This window comes from Aspergillus lucknowensis (assembly GCF_044049455.1).
Source record: "Aspergillus lucknowensis strain CBS 449.75 chromosome Unknown BJX67scaffold_69, whole genome shotgun sequence".
NCBI classification, from domain to species: Eukaryota; Fungi; Ascomycota; class Eurotiomycetes; order Eurotiales; family Aspergillaceae; genus Aspergillus; species Aspergillus lucknowensis.
Window position 1 is genome coordinate 93,536 of NW_027263613.1, and position 14,119 is coordinate 107,654.

Genomic DNA, 14,119 nt, shown 5'->3' on the forward strand with positions numbered 1-14,119 from the left:
GGAAGAGGTGATTCTTGCGAAACCGAATAGGTTGTAAAGATTCATATGCAAGTGAATGAAACAAAGAGTTGTCTGGGTTGTCATAGAAGGAGAGAAGGGTGGATGAGGAATTTAAGGTCGTGGCGGAAGCAGTGAAGTGAGAGACACCGTTGACTCCCTCCTCGCCTGCGGGTTGTCCTCCATGCCTTGCTCACCTATGCCTAGCGGGAAAAGGTAATCTCAGATTGAGCAGATTACGATCAGAGACGCAAACGTTAAACACATCAATAGCGAGACAGGAACTACGCTTTCAGTCTCCTACTCAAACTCTCTGTCCCTACTGATTTCTCATAATCGGTACCAGGGACGTCAATCCTCCGACCCAAAGCACGACGAATAATCCAGTCTTTACTTTTGATATCTTCCTCCTGGACACCTTCCTTTAGCGCGGGAATGCGAGACGAGCCCTCCAACCGCCTTAGTGGAACGTCATCTTCTGGCCGTGAGAAGTATACCAGACTATAACGGGTAGAGTCTGCTTGCTCACCAGGAGGAGAGACGACGCGATGGATGTTTGATCGAAGCAGCCCGTTCGTGAATTTGACCATTGCATCTCCAAGATTGACAATCGCGTGTCCGGGTAAGGGGCGTACATACACCCAGTTTGCACCAGCACCTGGTGGAAGGACTTGTAGCCCTCCGAGACGGTTGAAAAGTATGGTCACACTTCCAAAGTCAGTGTGCTCACCTAAAGCGGTGCGACGGTCGTCGGCAGGCTGCGGAGGTGCCTTGACGAAGCGAACCTGGTCCCCGCTTATAGCCCCGAGACGGTGGATATTGACAAGTGTGAATTTCGGTAGCCCTAGGCTGTCGTTAAGGAGGTCGAGTATGAGCGTGATAATAGAATGGGAGCTCCTCATGAAGGAGTTAAGCGTTTCACGATTTTTCTTTAGGATGTCCGGAGCTGGCAAGGGTTCAGATATACCCATAATGTCATCCTTCGATACCTGGGAGAGTTATGGTGAGTATGCCATTGGAGGGATGAAAAAGAAAAGGAAAGCTGACATTGTAAAACTCATTTCGATCTAGATTCCCTTGACGATCAACAACGGCAGCTCCCTGTGCTTTGTATCCAAAATACGACTTCTGGCTGCTAAAGTCATACTGCTGTTTCTCTGCTAGCGGCAGCTCGAACAGCTCAGCGCCTATTTTAAACAGCTCGTCCGCATTATCTAGGATCCGTGTAGCTGACCCAGAATCCTGAAGGTCTAAGTAGAAGAATCCGAGATCTTCGCACGCTCGGCTGAGTCTCTGGGTCTCTGCCGCATCACGCTCAGCGAGCTTCTTTAAAGAAAGACGAAGTAACGGAGCAGTGGGAACATCCTCTGGGAACGGAGGAAGTCCTGTGAAGATGTTTCTTTGATCTGGCATGGGTGTTCTGTTTGTGCAGTTATCTGGCTTTAGAATCCTCAAAAGTTGTTGCAATGTACAGGTTCCTGTCTCGGATATATCCTCCGAGTTGATGCGGGGAAATGCTCGAACCGAGGTGAGTTCCAACCACCATATATTGTAAAGGAAAGCTAACGTTAGTACGTTAGTTCAAGCGCCTGAAGTGAACGAGTTTGTTGCGTACGACTATTTGGAAGTCAGCGATGCACCGTGGCTCGCCACAAAGAGCCTAGGCCTAGGGCTTCAAGACAGACCTCCTTCAACATCTGATGTTTTATTTACGACATCACTCCGGAAACATGCTCCGAGATACTTCTACTCCAGTTGGTGCAGCAGCACGACATGCCATTCTTTGGTCCGTGGCTCTGGATGAACTTATCAATGCCTTGACTGCCTTCCAAACTTTGGAATGGAAGGAATGTAATTCCGAACGAGAAAAGCTTACGTGACATGGTGGCGGATTTCTGGCTTCTTTTTGAGTGCGTGCTTCTCATTTCCCCCCTTCGTAGCATCTCCTCAGACAATTAACTGACCCGTTAATCAAGTCCTAGGAAATCCCCAAGTCGCCATGCCTTTCATGGAAGATTCCAGCCCTCTAGTGCTGACTCCATCTACCGAAGATAGCGTCATGCACGAATGGGAAGAGAACAGCGGGGTAAATGCCAACTACTCTCATTCGAATCGCGAATATTCGCTCATTGCCGAACTACATTGGGGGATGATATCAAGTTCACTGCCATCGTCGGTGATCGCAGCAAATTACGGTCGTATCGAGTCCGAGATTGCGCGTGCCGCGGCGCGGTATGAACAAGGGCCACCGTACGAGGATGGTAGATCGCCGGGTCGAGACTTGATCGATCTCGCAGCAGCTCTGGAGAGAGAATCAAACGAGCGTCTTGCCGGCCATGGGGAGGTCCCGGTAGGACCGGCTGAGTCTTTGCGGCTTACCCTGGAACGGGACGTCCCAGGGAGGGACCTTAGGGTAAACGATCAGTTACGGATGATGGAACTTTTGGGACTAGATCCGTTTGCTTCCAGTGGAACCCATTCTGCTCTTCGTCGCGGTGGCGGGGAGCCGTCGACATAGGAACTCCAAGTTGATGATGCATCGCTTTAGGGCAACGTTAGCTTGAGGGCGGTGGCTCATTCGCCTGACGATGAAGAGTCTATGTTAACGATACATCGATCTGGCCTCACTAATTTACTTGGCGACAAGGGTTTCATGATGTTGCGGCGACTGACGGGAGTCCTCGGCATGGAGACTGAGCGTTGGCGCACATTGGGGGTTACATGTCGCGGCGTGTGGTCCGGTACCGGGACTGAGTGAGATGATTTGGCATTTGCCTACTTGGATTTCTTGTAATTGGATGTTCTCTTATTTGATGGCTGGTCAACGCTCTTGTTTCGCCTAGGAGCTGGATAGTGCTTATGGTTGTCAAAGTAATTGTGAATCCAAGTATCCGACAATGTCATTCTTGTGGATAAACTTGGAGAAATGCTAGGTCCATAATATAACACGATGTACATTGAATACAAAGCTTAAATTTGGACCCTGGGCGCAGAGCTGCAGGTGCAGGTGAAGGAAGTAAATTTGCTGGTGCGGAACGCGCCAAACTCGGCCCCGGGCCCAGGCGAGGTCCCCAACTTTTGTTGCCTCACCTCACCCAAGCTCAACTTCCACCAAACCTCGTCCCGCCATGTAAAACCCATAAGATAGCGACAGCCACCAATACATCTCCAGCGGAACTGACAAAAGAAAAGGGCAGAAAATGTCAAACGGCAAAACCAACATCGTGCAAACCCTCCTCTCCCGCGCCCACTCCCCCGACACAGCGGAGCAACTCTTCACAGAGCGCATAAAATACAAACCCCTCCACCTCCGCCCAACCTCCCCAACACCTGCTGACAACCGCACCCGACGTCGCCGCCATGCCCTCCGCAAGAAGGAATACTTCCTCCGACACCAGAAGCCGAAACCGCTGTCTGCACGCGAGAAGCGGCAGTCCGGTCTCTACAATCTCCCCAAGGAGGAGTGCAAGTATGCAATTTTCAAGGAGTTGAATCGCATGTGGGTGGAATATATGCGGGAGATATTGGATTTAGGGCCTGGCGCGTGGAGACAGCAGAATCTGCAGAACCAGCAACTGCAGCAGGGACCTCGTGCGCTGGTGTCGGCTCTGTCTCATGGGAGTAAATTGGTTAGTGCGGATTTTCATGGGGCTGAGATTGAAGTTGTGAGGAGTCGGTGTGCGGGAAGGGTTGGGATTAAGGGGATTGTGGTTCGGGATACAAAGTTTACGTTTATGGTTGTTACGGAGAAGGATGTGGTGAAGAGTGAGTCTTCGGTCTTCTCTTGTCGGTTATCTATATAGGCTGCTGAGCTCGAGGCTGACAATTGACTTATAGCAATACCAAAGGAACAGACTGTGTTTCGATTTTCGGTGCCCTTGCCGCAACCGAATGATACAACGGAGCGGAAGGATGTTGCGGCTATTGGGGAGGGAGATGAGGAATCAAAGGAACTCGTTTTCGAGCTGCATGGTAGTCAGTTCCAAAATCGACCCGTGGATAGAGCCAACAAGAAGTTCAAGTGGCGCAACGTGGAGTATATTTGATGCTGTACCGGCAGCTTTGACCTTTGGCAACATATTTTTGGCCCTCCTGGGATCGAAATTTTCTGGTACCGCATTGCATGGAGTGTGCGCCTCCACACGATTATACACCTGGACCTCACACGGCATTTCTATGCTCTGTGGGGATTCACTACGCTATATGAAGCTCCCTATCGTTTCGGAAATCGCTTCCTGAAAGTTGCGATGGACACTCTGAGGCCGGTGGACATCCGGATCTACAACGTTCGAGAGCGATATGCCGAGCAATTACTTCAGTGAACCTACACCATGCACAGATGGGGAAAAGGACTTGGTTGACACTGATATTCCTATCAAACGACCTCCGTGGGACACGGAGGCCGGCCCTCTTCTTTCTTGAGCTGTTCCGGGGGCGGTAGTCGACTTTTGCAGTCTGGATCTGTGATACCAGTATGCTGTGCTTTCATGGCGCGTACCCTCAAGCCCGAGGTAGAATAATACCAATGACGCTGTCGACGCTTGATTCCACTTTGTACCAAACGAGTGGTGAGCGACGCTGGATAATGCCTAAAGCACAAGGTCATTGGGTCCCATGATAAGAAACCCTGATTCGACGGCGGAGCTTTGGAAAGGAAGCATTAAAGCTTGGAATCGTCTCAAAACAGGGGCTGTGACCGTGACACACGCGTTGCATTTTCTGTTACGCGAAACATCGCGGTTTGCGCAACCAGTGATCAATCACATCCCTGCCCACTCAATGCTGAAAGTCCTGACATTACTGCCTGCATCACTGGATTCCTCAAGGTTCTTGTCAGTTCCTCCGATGAGGAATCCCTTCTTCACGCCTGTTCCCAACCGGCCACCCGAGATAATCTTCATTAAGTCCAGCTCCTCATCCCATAATGTTGAGACAACAAGGAAGTGGGAATGGAACCGTAACGGATCGCCTGGATATGCAAGGTACTGGCAACCGAAGCGAAGTCCTGGGAATAGGAAGTAACCCTTGGAGTGAAGGTGAGCGAAGAGTGGATACGAAGATGGCACTTGAGGAAGCGGGAGAAGGTGCTCGGCGGGCGGCTGCTGAGGAAGAGGAGGATGGGATATAGCTGGAGTAATTCTCATGGCGTCGCGCGAACCTAGAGTCGAGGAACGTCTGGAGGACACTTGACTAGGAGTGGATGGTTGACTGTCTTCAAAGAAAGGGGAGGCTGAATCGTCCGCAGTAGCATCGCTGGCGGCTTGCTTCAATTCTGCCTTTTTCGCCTTTGTCGCTTTCTTTTCCGCAATCTTCTTTAGAGCCCCTTCCTTTTGCCGCTCTTTATGGCGCAGCAGCATCTGCATAGTCTCGATGCCTTGGGATTCTAGCTCTTTGAGATACTTCTTGCAGTCTTCCTCCACGAGCGATTGCATTCCTTGCTTCTGGAAGTTGACCTCATCTACAATGCAAGCTACGCCTTCCTCCACTAGGAATCTTGCTTCTTCTGGCATCAATTCCAACGGCAGGCCCGTGAAAACATTCTGTTGTGGTACTTGGGGAAGTGTCCCCGCCAGTATACCGCATATGTTATGCTCACGCCTCAGAAATGTAGCGGCGTCAACGGAGAAGATAAAGTAGTTACCCGCAATATAAGATATCGGGATTGGCAGTTCTGGATTGGTATTCATATTGGACGAACAACGTTTGTGAATCACTACTGCGACGGGCACAATGTTAGCACTTGGCTCAGAACAAGGTATGTCGAGGGAATTGGCGAAATATCCTTGATCGAATCATATTCAATACGTTTCTCAATCACATATGCCCTTTTTATGAGATTATAATAGCGAGCTTCAGGGGATTGACAGATTATAGTAGTTATATAATCATTCGGGTGTTGCACAAATAGAGGGGATGCGTCGAACTTACCATCAGGAACAAAGGTACATGACAAAAAAGCACCTCTCCGACTGGACCAGCAAACTCACGTCAGCAGATGAGGACGATTGCGCTTCCCAGAGATTCGAGGGAATGAAAGAAATGAGAGAAAGATTTGCTGGGAGGGAACCTTTTCGCCAAAAGATTTCTGAGTGCACGGGTGATGTGGAGACTTGCGCTATTCCCAATCGAGGGAGTCCGCTACGGAGAATCGCAAGGACCGAAACCACACCTGGTCCTGTCAACCCCCAAGGGCGAAGGGTGAGAGAGCAAGAAGCACTGGTATCCTTGCAGAGTACTCGGCGATGAACTTCTTCGTGGTGCTTTTCCTAGTGGTCTTCGCACCTGTAGTATTATTCATAGGTGAAGACCTTGCGAGATTCACTTCATCATCGTCCTCCGCAGCTAACAGCTCAAAGCATGGCTTGCTTTCTCTTCATATTTAGGGAGTCGGTTTCACCCTCGCTTCGCGAGGTCGGCGAGGCCGGAGCTTGACTCGTACGGAAGAGAGTATCTTCGCACGATGGTCAATACTGGCTCCGCGATGTCCGAGCAAATTGAGCTTGATAACCTGCTGGTGGAGTCCGATCATGAAGAATGACCTTGGACATGTGTATTCGACTTCGTCCGATGGAACCCCGTTCACGTCCTAGAACTCAAGATCGGCCATTTTGGGCATCTTATCGGACCGAGCTTTATCCTGGGCCTCTGTATCCCCTTCGGCTGGGGGAAGGCTGAAGGGCTTGATCTCGAATTTCCTCCTGCTCAGCGTGAACGCCCAGTCCTGTCCGATATTATGGTCGCCCCCGCCTCCGCGCTCGTGTAATACCGGAAGCCGATGCATCTTGAGCATTCCTTGAGGTGGTTCTTCGTGAGCCGTGGCAGCTCCTGATGTCGAAAGGGCGTCGGACGAATGTGGGAAAGGGCAGAGCTCAATTACTCCATCACTTAGGATCTCCATCCATCGTACGAGACCCGAAGTACGCGGGAAAAGAGATAATGGGAGTGTAATCATGGCGGTGATGCGAGATGTGGGGAGACTCATTAGACCCCTCAACGAGTGGAGGAATGGGAGTACATTCTCGGGCTGGCTGACTTCGGGTGGATATACAGTGGGATTGAGGAAGGAAGGGATGACAATGCGATGGACTGTGTTTGGAGGACTGGAAGCGATAACGACTTGGAGTTTTCTCTGAATCGAGACGAGCAAGGGTTCCCTCGACGGCGCTATGGGCATATATGTTATGTTCCCTATCGAAGGGTGTATGAGGCGTTTTGTGAGGTCGAAAGCATGGCAGAATGCTGGCTGAGTCTCCAGACTACCGTCTGTAGATGAAGGAATCTGATCCCCCGCGCTCGCCGCAGGGACTGAACGAGTTAGCATGAGCTTAACCCAACGAATCCACAGTCATTAGCTTACCTCTTGCGCCTGCAACTCCCGCCCCAAATTCGCCGAGACGCTCATACCTCCAAGCAATCTTCATGCGCTCACTTTTCCGTCTATCCGGCATTTCATTTGCAGCCTCTGCCGGCCCTATTAAACCGGGAAGGGTTCTCCCCCATTGCTCGGGCATGCCAATGACGTGAACTTTCTGGTCTTGCACAACTCCTTCCGCGGCATAGTAGCGTAGCAAAGCGCCTGCAAAATCTGTGGTACCATTCTCCTCCACCAAAAGTATCTTGCCTAAGGGCAACCCACCATGACCAGCCATAAGATTATCTAGCGACGGGGAACCTGTCGATATTGTCGCTCGTCCATCGTCTGGGGAGGGGCGGATTCCAGGAGTTGGAGGTGGTGCTTGTGTGGTCCGTTGCGGCTGCGATGGGGAATTAGAGATGGATGTACGATCTGTGCCCGTTGACAGGCCGATATTTCTCTTGCGGAAGGACATTTTGCGTATAATAAGGTAGTCATTGAGCTGCGAGACACTTTTTTCCTTTTGGAGATTTGCGGCGGGGCAAGCCCCCGGCAAATAAAAGCGGCGGCGTGACGCTAAAATGGAAGCAGAAAAAAGCTCTCCGCTGTCAGTCAAGGCTCGCCGGATCCTTAGGTGCTTCAAACCTCAACCCTCACATCTACCGTGCTCTTCACGCTCTCAGCCATTGGCTTGTTACTATTTACGCGATCGTATTGGCAATTCGTCTGCCCGCCCTACAATCTCACCACAACCATGTCCGACCCGTTACTCTTCGAAGACACCTTCACGATCACTGGAATCAACAGTCAGAAATATGACCGCGTCTCTCGCCTGACCTGCACGTCGTCGGACTCTTTCACCACATTCACACTCGATGTCAACTCGGAGCTTTATCCGTGCACCGTCGGTGAGTCGCTTTCTATGGCGCTCGCGTCGACCCTCTCGCTGGATGGGAAGGAGGACAGCGGCGTGAAGACCGGGTGGAGGGAGGTTGGAATGGGCGAGCAGACTCTCGCGAACGACTATGACTACGTCTGCCACGGAAAGGTTTATCGATTTGAAGAAGGGTCGACCTCTGGAAGTTTGTAAGTCCTGGAACATACCATCTTGCAATCCGCGTGACTGATTGAATACGTAGGGCGGTCTTCGTTTCCTTCGGCGGACTGCTGCTTTACCTTGAGGGTCCCTACAAGAAACTCGCGCCTTTGAGGATAGATTACGTCTACCTGCTCCTTAAGAAATAGGGAACGGGAATTGGTTACATGGATCTTTTCCTGGGAAAATTGTGTCTTCTTGTACTCTTCCGCATCTGTTCGACTCCGCGGGCCAGAAAAATCTTCCGCTTCATCCACTGAAAGTGATTTGATTGCAGCGTCGGCGTTATTTGGCATTGGGTCTATCTGATAGAATATCAAAATATAACTGGAAGTACCGTTCCCCATCTCTAGTTGGTCACATGCGACGCAGTGGGGAATTCCAGTCGACGATGTATCTTTGTTATAATCTCGAGAAAATCTTTCTCATTTTCGGGTGTTAGGATTCCGTGACGGACGAAGAAATCAATCAGAACGACAGCGCAGTTGGGCTTGAACTCCCCATTGGCCAACGCCTTCTTTGTTTCCTCGATTGTAAGCAGACAGAACTCTTCGACCTCGGTGTCATTCGGCTTGGGGGTAATGTCTGCACTTAGTTTGATATCATAGACGTATTCCACCTCTGGCTGTACTAAGTCTGTCTCACCCCCGGCGCGGTTATCTCGCACATAGGTATACGACACGCAGCCGGCAGCTGTAGCATTGACCCTGACAACATCCTCTGGCAGGGATGCCTCTTCCATAGCTTCGCGAACAAGGCATTCAAAAGGCATCTCCCCGGTGCTCATTCCACCGGCGACAGAATTATCAAGCATGCTAGGATATGTCTGTTTCGTCTTGGACCGTCGCGGCACCCAAAGCCGCAGACCGTTTTCATCCTCAACGTATGCGGTGGCATGTATACCGTAAGATACAATCCCAAAGAGGGGACTCGCGGACCGTTCCATCTCAAGGAGGAACTCCCCATCAGGCCCATAGACGGGGTACATTTCGTTGCGCCATCCACGCAAGACTTCGAAGCGGTCTTGTTTGACGGCTGCGTCGAGCGTTTGAGCTATAGCTTGATTCCGCTCGGCCGGTGTTGAGCCAAGCAGAGTGACAGTTCGGTTTGTGGGATCAACGGTCCATGACTCTTTAGGCCAGTCGAACCTCGCAACTACCTCATTCAACATGTACCCCAGGACCGGATCGTAGCCATTAACATGGAAAGAGTGGTATTTCTCCATGTGAGCTATATAGGCTGTGGGGTCATCTTGATGATACGGGAATCTATGGGCGGTTAGGCGCGGTGTTCGCGTGGAAGGTGGATGGACAAACCGGTCGCATTCGTTGACGAGATCTAGACTAGATTTCCCCATATCGTTCAGGGTATGCCGAGGAAAATATGTGGTAGAGTTGGGATTTGAGAGGGAATTGTAGGCCACCGATTTTCGACAGCAGTGCAGGTATGGGACCTGGCTCCAGCGGGCTTCATCTCCCTATTCCCGATCTGGAAAAGCTCCTCGAGGTTTCGCCTTTCCGGATCTATTTCCAGCATCCCGCAGGTCTTCTCCGCCTCAACGGCTATTATTATGCTGCTTACTCGATTCTTGTTCGACGCCTCTCTTACGAATGGCACATTGTTCTTAAGATTGAAAGCTTGACCGGCAGTATGTCACGGACCCGCCTCTCCAGACCTGGACCGGGGATTTGGCCAAGACGCCTGAGGATTGCGGACGAACCGTGGACTGGAACCCCGCGAGGTCACATCAGCATCCCTTGCCCTCCAAGATGACATGAACTTCATTGGGATCGGGTAAAATCGCCACGATCTTGAGTTAGCCCGATTGCCCTGGGCATCGTGGATCAGCTCGGCCTCTCTCGTGGAGAAAATGTGTGCGGACCCCAATATTACCCCCCGCGAACCATCAAAAGGGACATCTGGGAGTGAGGAGGCTATGCTCGGTTGATCTATCCCTGAAACTCGAGCTCTCTGATCTCCCATTTCTCCAGAGGACTGAACCCACACAATGAGATATAACCTAGCTTCCTCTGGCGTTACCCAGGGAGCTTCGGAGTATCATTCAACTTCGTTGCACCTTCGCCAGGATGTGAATCTGGAATTGGGCCAAAAATGGCCTGACTGTTTTACCTCTCTTATGGCCCGTTCACGCTGATACGGAGAAGTAGCCGATTAGGGATACCGGACTAGGCGATAGGACGGTACAGCGGGATCACTACAGTCTCATGTACAATGGGGAACGATTATTCTCGTTCGACAGTGAGTTCCATCTGTTCCGTACACTGGTTCTAGAGATCTGGGTGGATATCATGGAGAAGATCAAGGGGATGTGAATGAACACGATATTGTTCTAACCATGGGGGATTCCACACTGCTACGAATGATTTGCTTGACTTTTCGACAAGCGCTTATAATCTTTCACGGTTATACGAAATTACGAAAGACACTGGCCTTTTCGTTCGTGCACGACCAGGTCCTTACATCAACGCTGAGCTTTGTATTGCAGGGATGCCCCTTTGGCTCAGGACAATAACATGCGAGTATGGTGCTCTGTGCGACAACGCAACTGCTTTCACCACTGCATGGAAGCCGTATATTGACAAGGCACAAGAAATTACAGCCCCATACCAAGTCAATCAAAACGGCACTGTGATCCTGTATCAACTTAAAAATGAGGTTCCCGAGCAGTGAACAGATTTCGAAAAGAAGATCCCATACCCCTTTCCAATTGAGTACATGGAGACACTTTTCCAAACCTCGCAGGCAGATAACATAGTTGTGCTGCTCACGCACAATATGCCTGTACAGCAGTATAAGTCTTGGTCTGTTAACTACAGTACTGTCGGGGCTGGAGGTAACGTTCATATTTATGGACTTGATAACTATGTCAGTGCAGACGGGGGAGCAGGATGAATTGGCATTCTGCTAACAATTGACAGCCATCTTGCTGGTCATGTATCCCGAAGACTGCAGCAGATCCAATCCTTCCTTCACTCTGGAGAGTTGCTGGCACCGTGGGAGGTCCATCCTATGCTTCGCTGGACCCGGTTCGCACTCACTACAACGAAGGTGGTCTTAAGGCAGAGCTCCTGGGGTGGCACCTCACAGGATTCAATGACTCCAAATAGCCCGAGCGTTCTCCTTAAGACGGGTTCGAAGGTGCAGGGGTCAAGCTCTATCGTCCTACTCTCCCACTGGACACCCCAGCAGGCCATGACGCTGCGCTCAGCGTGAAGCTGGTTTTCGACAACGAAGAGACTTTGGGGAATTTCCGTGCATACCTCTATATTAACTGCTATCAGTAGGGGCGGTACTATCCTTACGTAAACGACGGGACGAACACTCCCCCTGCACCCCCTGGCGTCTGGAACTATAACGGAGAAAATGTGGTTAGTCTTGCGGCTTGGAACCAAGGGGAGGGAAATGTGAAATGCGACGTCGAGGTTATCGTCAACTACGTCCTTCAGTCTTCGTCGGATGTTAAGTTTGACGGGGAGTCCCTGCGCCCCGGATGGGATGAGAGACGGACCATCTATGCTCAACGCCGCCAACGCACGAGAGCACTGAAGCAGTGAGGGACCTGCATCAACCCAAATTTTGTATAATCCGTTGACTTTATGCCACGGATACCTCCGTGGGCTATCCTGCAAGACTCCGACATGTGAAGATAGATTCGGACGATGAAGCATTCTTGGCCCGACTGACTCAGTTCGCATGACCGCAGTTCCCATTCACATGCGACCCCCACCACATCGGATCAGCGAAGATTATCCAGGTCTTGCAAATCATCGTGAACCAATTTCTTCACTACGATGACCGATGGCCTGATTGTTCGGCCCTCCGGACCCCGGCCCGCGGGTGTAGATTCAACGCAACAACTGTAGCCTCATCCATATCTAATCTCGTTACGCCAACAACATGGATGCCAATAAAGTATACCCTCCACATCTGTTTCGAGAATTTCATACCATATACACGTAAACGGCGGCAATGTCGGTAACAACGAACAAGAAAGGCAACAGAGTCGAGTACCACTACTGGGACTACAGTTTCGAGTGGACCGACCAGCATCGGCCCGGTAGCGAATTGGAACCCTGGACCCGAACCTGCGATACCCTCGCCGATGAATGCAATGCGATCTTAGATGCCCTGCCGGCGTCGGCCGAGGACCCATCCAAGCGGGACCGGTATGCCCTCCTGCGGGATAACCATGCCAGTGATCCGAAACTGGAGGAGCTCTGGACTCAGATCAACACGGTGCCGGAGTGGGTGGACTGGGAGCAGATTCAGCGAGGGCAGGATCTTTTCTGGCGGTACTTGGTTCCTATTACGAATGCGGTATGCCCCCTCTCCCGGTGTCTTGGTTGTATGCGGACGCTAAAGTGGCGCTCATTGTATAGCTTACGTTCGTGAGTTTGCTCGGTGGAATGTATGCATGTCCTCCTCCGATTCAAACCCTAGCTAACACATCCAGGGGCGCCATCCGTGTCGGCGAAATTCTGTCACGAACCGGCGGCTTCGGCGCCAAAGTCGTCCGCCGCCGGCTCCTCGAAACAGTTCAACACACAATTCAAGTTAACAACAGCCCTGAAGCGATGCATCCCGGCGGAGAGGGTGCCCTCGCTTCCGTACGCGTCCGCCTCCTCCACTCAGCCGTCCGCCGTAAAATCATGGGCCTGGTCGAGCAGGATCCGACATACTATGACGCGAACCGCTTCGGGATCCCCATCAACGATCTGGACTCCTTTGCTACGATCAATACGTTCAGTAGCACGGTAATCTGGCTCGGTCTCCCGCGTCAGGGGATAACTCTTACTTCGCAGCAGGAGGAGGATTACGTCGCACTCTGGCGACTGGTAGCATATTACATGGGTGCGCCGACCGAGCCATTCGAGAGTGCGGCGAAAGCAAAGCTTGTCTCCGAGTCGCTCCTCGTTAACGAATTTAAGCCAACGGATACAGGGCGGATTCTGGCGCGGAATATCACAATAGGGCTGGAAAACACGGCGCCGATTTATGCCTCGCTTGAATATATGGATGCGCTGACGCGGTTGCTGAATGGTGAGCAGCTGTCTGATGAGCTGCATATCCCGAAGACGAGTCTTTATTACCGCGTGCTTATGTGGGGGTATTGCTTCTGGGTTCAGGTTCAAGCGAAGACGCTGCCTTTTATCCCGGCGGTTGATAGGCATCTTATTGCGGTATGTCCCTAGCCCTAGTCCGTTGTCCATGCCATACGGCAAGATACTGATTGATTATGATGCAGTCCCGCAAGAAATTCTTCTGGAAACACCTGATGGACGAAAAAGACGGCCTCGGCAAAGAAACTGTCTTCGACTTCAAGTACGTCCCTGGCTTAAAGCGTCGAACACGCCTGGGCGAGAGGAAGAAGTACTTCTTCAAGAAGCCCGGTATAGAGATCCTCTCGTACCTAGGTCTCCTGTCCGCCTTTGGGTTTGCTGCTACCTTCAGTACGGGGTTATATTTTGTAATTACGCGGGCGTTCCCGCAGACGCGGTGATACTTCCTGGTCTTTTGCAGGTTGTGAGGGAGACGTTGTCGACTCTTCCTGCTGGAAAAGTGTCGGTGTCCCTACCTAGGTTGGTCCAGGGGTTACGGGCGCTGCTTTCGATGTAGCTGCTGATGAACCTGAGTCTTCCGTTCTATGATTA

General features: G+C 51.3%; 9 protein-coding genes across 9 annotated transcripts; 4 read left to right on the forward strand and 5 right to left on the reverse strand.

Annotated features, from left to right (window-relative positions):
* Window positions 1-281: 281 nt before the first annotated feature.
* BJX67DRAFT_385720 (putative oxidoreductase, 2OG-Fe(II) oxygenase family) lies at window positions 282-1,410 on the reverse strand (the record flags this gene model as incomplete). The annotated part of the gene is made up of 2 exons (XM_071033920.1): window positions 282-986; window positions 1,045-1,410. The coding sequence occupies 2 exons, from the start codon at window positions 1,408-1,410 to the stop codon at window positions 282-284; spliced, it is 1,071 nt and encodes a 356-aa protein (XP_070881327.1).
* Window positions 1,411-1,965: 555 nt separating this feature from the next.
* On the forward strand, window positions 1,966-2,954 carry BJX67DRAFT_298713 (uncharacterized protein). Its single transcript, XM_071026937.1, has one exon. It carries the CDS (start codon window positions 1,997-1,999, stop codon window positions 2,513-2,515), a length of 519 nt encoding a protein of 172 aa, XP_070881328.1. The 5' UTR covers window positions 1,966-1,996; the 3' UTR covers window positions 2,516-2,954.
* A 79-nt stretch (window positions 2,955-3,033) lies between these two features.
* BJX67DRAFT_298720 (RNase P/RNase MRP complex subunit) lies at window positions 3,034-4,400 on the forward strand. Its single transcript, XM_071026939.1, has 2 exons — window positions 3,034-3,762; window positions 3,835-4,400. The coding sequence occupies exons 1-2, from the start codon at window positions 3,198-3,200 to the stop codon at window positions 4,041-4,043; spliced, it is 774 nt and encodes a 257-aa protein (XP_070881329.1). The 5' UTR covers window positions 3,034-3,197; the 3' UTR covers window positions 4,044-4,400.
* BJX67DRAFT_298721 (tRNA splicing endonuclease subunit SEN34) lies at window positions 4,401-5,797 on the reverse strand. The gene has a single exon (XM_071026940.1). It carries the CDS (start codon window positions 5,682-5,684, stop codon window positions 4,758-4,760), a length of 927 nt encoding a protein of 308 aa, XP_070881330.1. The 5' UTR covers window positions 5,685-5,797; the 3' UTR covers window positions 4,401-4,757.
* Window positions 5,798-6,241: 444 nt separating this feature from the next.
* Window positions 6,242-7,876, reverse strand: BJX67DRAFT_298751 (elongator complex protein 4). Its single transcript, XM_071026941.1, has 2 exons — window positions 7,355-7,876; window positions 6,242-7,302 (listed from the first exon to the last, which is right to left on the reverse strand). The coding sequence occupies exons 1-2, from the start codon at window positions 7,824-7,826 to the stop codon at window positions 6,584-6,586; spliced, it is 1,191 nt and encodes a 396-aa protein (XP_070881331.1). The 5' UTR covers window positions 7,827-7,876; the 3' UTR covers window positions 6,242-6,583.
* Window positions 7,877-8,105: 229 nt separating this feature from the next.
* On the forward strand, window positions 8,106-8,596 carry BJX67DRAFT_385725 (DNA-directed RNA polymerase core subunit RPB8; the record flags this gene model as incomplete). The annotated part of the gene is made up of 2 exons (XM_071033921.1): window positions 8,106-8,437; window positions 8,491-8,596. 2 exons carry the CDS (start codon window positions 8,106-8,108, stop codon window positions 8,594-8,596), a joined length of 438 nt encoding a protein of 145 aa, XP_070881332.1.
* Window positions 8,597-8,624: 28 nt separating this feature from the next.
* On the reverse strand, window positions 8,625-9,860 carry BJX67DRAFT_298762 (thiamine pyrophosphokinase-related protein). The gene is made up of 2 exons (XM_071026942.1): window positions 9,764-9,860; window positions 8,625-9,715 (listed from the first exon to the last, which is right to left on the reverse strand). The coding sequence occupies exons 1-2, from the start codon at window positions 9,802-9,804 to the stop codon at window positions 8,797-8,799; spliced, it is 960 nt and encodes a 319-aa protein (XP_070881333.1). The 5' UTR covers window positions 9,805-9,860; the 3' UTR covers window positions 8,625-8,796.
* Window positions 9,861-11,346: 1,486 nt separating this feature from the next.
* BJX67DRAFT_298773 (uncharacterized protein) lies at window positions 11,347-12,777 on the reverse strand. Its single transcript, XM_071026944.1, has one exon. The coding sequence runs from the start codon at window positions 12,176-12,178 to the stop codon at window positions 11,438-11,440; it is 741 nt and encodes a 246-aa protein (XP_070881334.1). The 5' UTR covers window positions 12,179-12,777; the 3' UTR covers window positions 11,347-11,437.
* On the forward strand, window positions 12,309-14,092 carry BJX67DRAFT_298768 (oxygenase MpaB family protein). The gene is made up of 4 exons (XM_071026943.1): window positions 12,309-12,785; window positions 12,848-12,876; window positions 12,922-13,648; window positions 13,714-14,092. Exons 1-4 carry the CDS (start codon window positions 12,438-12,440, stop codon window positions 13,966-13,968), a joined length of 1,359 nt encoding a protein of 452 aa, XP_070881335.1. The 5' UTR covers window positions 12,309-12,437; the 3' UTR covers window positions 13,969-14,092.
* The last annotated feature ends 27 nt before the right edge of the window (window positions 14,093-14,119 follow it).

What these genes read in the sequence shown, in the direction of transcription:
- BJX67DRAFT_298713 (XM_071026937.1), top strand. Translation starts at nt 1,997, where the DNA reads ATGCCTTTCATGGAAGATTCCAGCCCTCTAGTGCTGACTCCATCTACC.
- BJX67DRAFT_298720 (XM_071026939.1), top strand. Translation starts at nt 3,198, where the DNA reads ATGTCAAACGGCAAAACCAACATCGTGCAAACCCTCCTCTCCCGCGCC. An exon ending in GGAGAAGGATGTGGTGAAGA is followed by an intron (nt 3,763 to 3,834) that starts GTGAGTCTTCGG and finishes ATTGACTTATAG; the next exon opens with CAATACCAAAGGAACAGACT.
- BJX67DRAFT_298721 (XM_071026940.1), bottom strand. Translation starts at nt 5,684, where the DNA reads ATGAATACCAATCCAGAACTGCCAATCCCGATATCTTATATTGCGGGT.
- BJX67DRAFT_298751 (XM_071026941.1), bottom strand. Translation starts at nt 7,826, where the DNA reads ATGTCCTTCCGCAAGAGAAATATCGGCCTGTCAACGGGCACAGATCGT. An exon ending in GGGAGTTGCAGGCGCAAGAG is followed by an intron (nt 7,303 to 7,354) that starts GTAAGCTAATGA and finishes TAACTCGTTCAG; the next exon opens with TCCCTGCGGCGAGCGCGGGG.
- BJX67DRAFT_298762 (XM_071026942.1), bottom strand. Translation starts at nt 9,804, where the DNA reads ATGGGGAAATCTAGTCTAGATCTCGTCAACGAATGCGACCG. An exon ending in CTCGTCAACGAATGCGACCG is followed by an intron (nt 9,716 to 9,763) that starts GTTTGTCCATCC and finishes AACCGCCCATAG; the next exon opens with ATTCCCGTATCATCAAGATG.
- BJX67DRAFT_298773 (XM_071026944.1), bottom strand. Translation starts at nt 12,178, where the DNA reads ATGGGAACTGCGGTCATGCGAACTGAGTCAGTCGGGCCAAGAATGCTT.
- BJX67DRAFT_298768 (XM_071026943.1), top strand. Translation starts at nt 12,438, where the DNA reads ATGTCGGTAACAACGAACAAGAAAGGCAACAGAGTCGAGTACCACTAC. An exon ending in TGGTTCCTATTACGAATGCG is followed by an intron (nt 12,786 to 12,847) that starts GTATGCCCCCTC and finishes CTCATTGTATAG; the next exon opens with CTTACGTTCGTGAGTTTGCT. An exon ending in GTGAGTTTGCTCGGTGGAAT is followed by an intron (nt 12,877 to 12,921) that starts GTATGCATGTCC and finishes TAACACATCCAG; the next exon opens with GGGCGCCATCCGTGTCGGCG.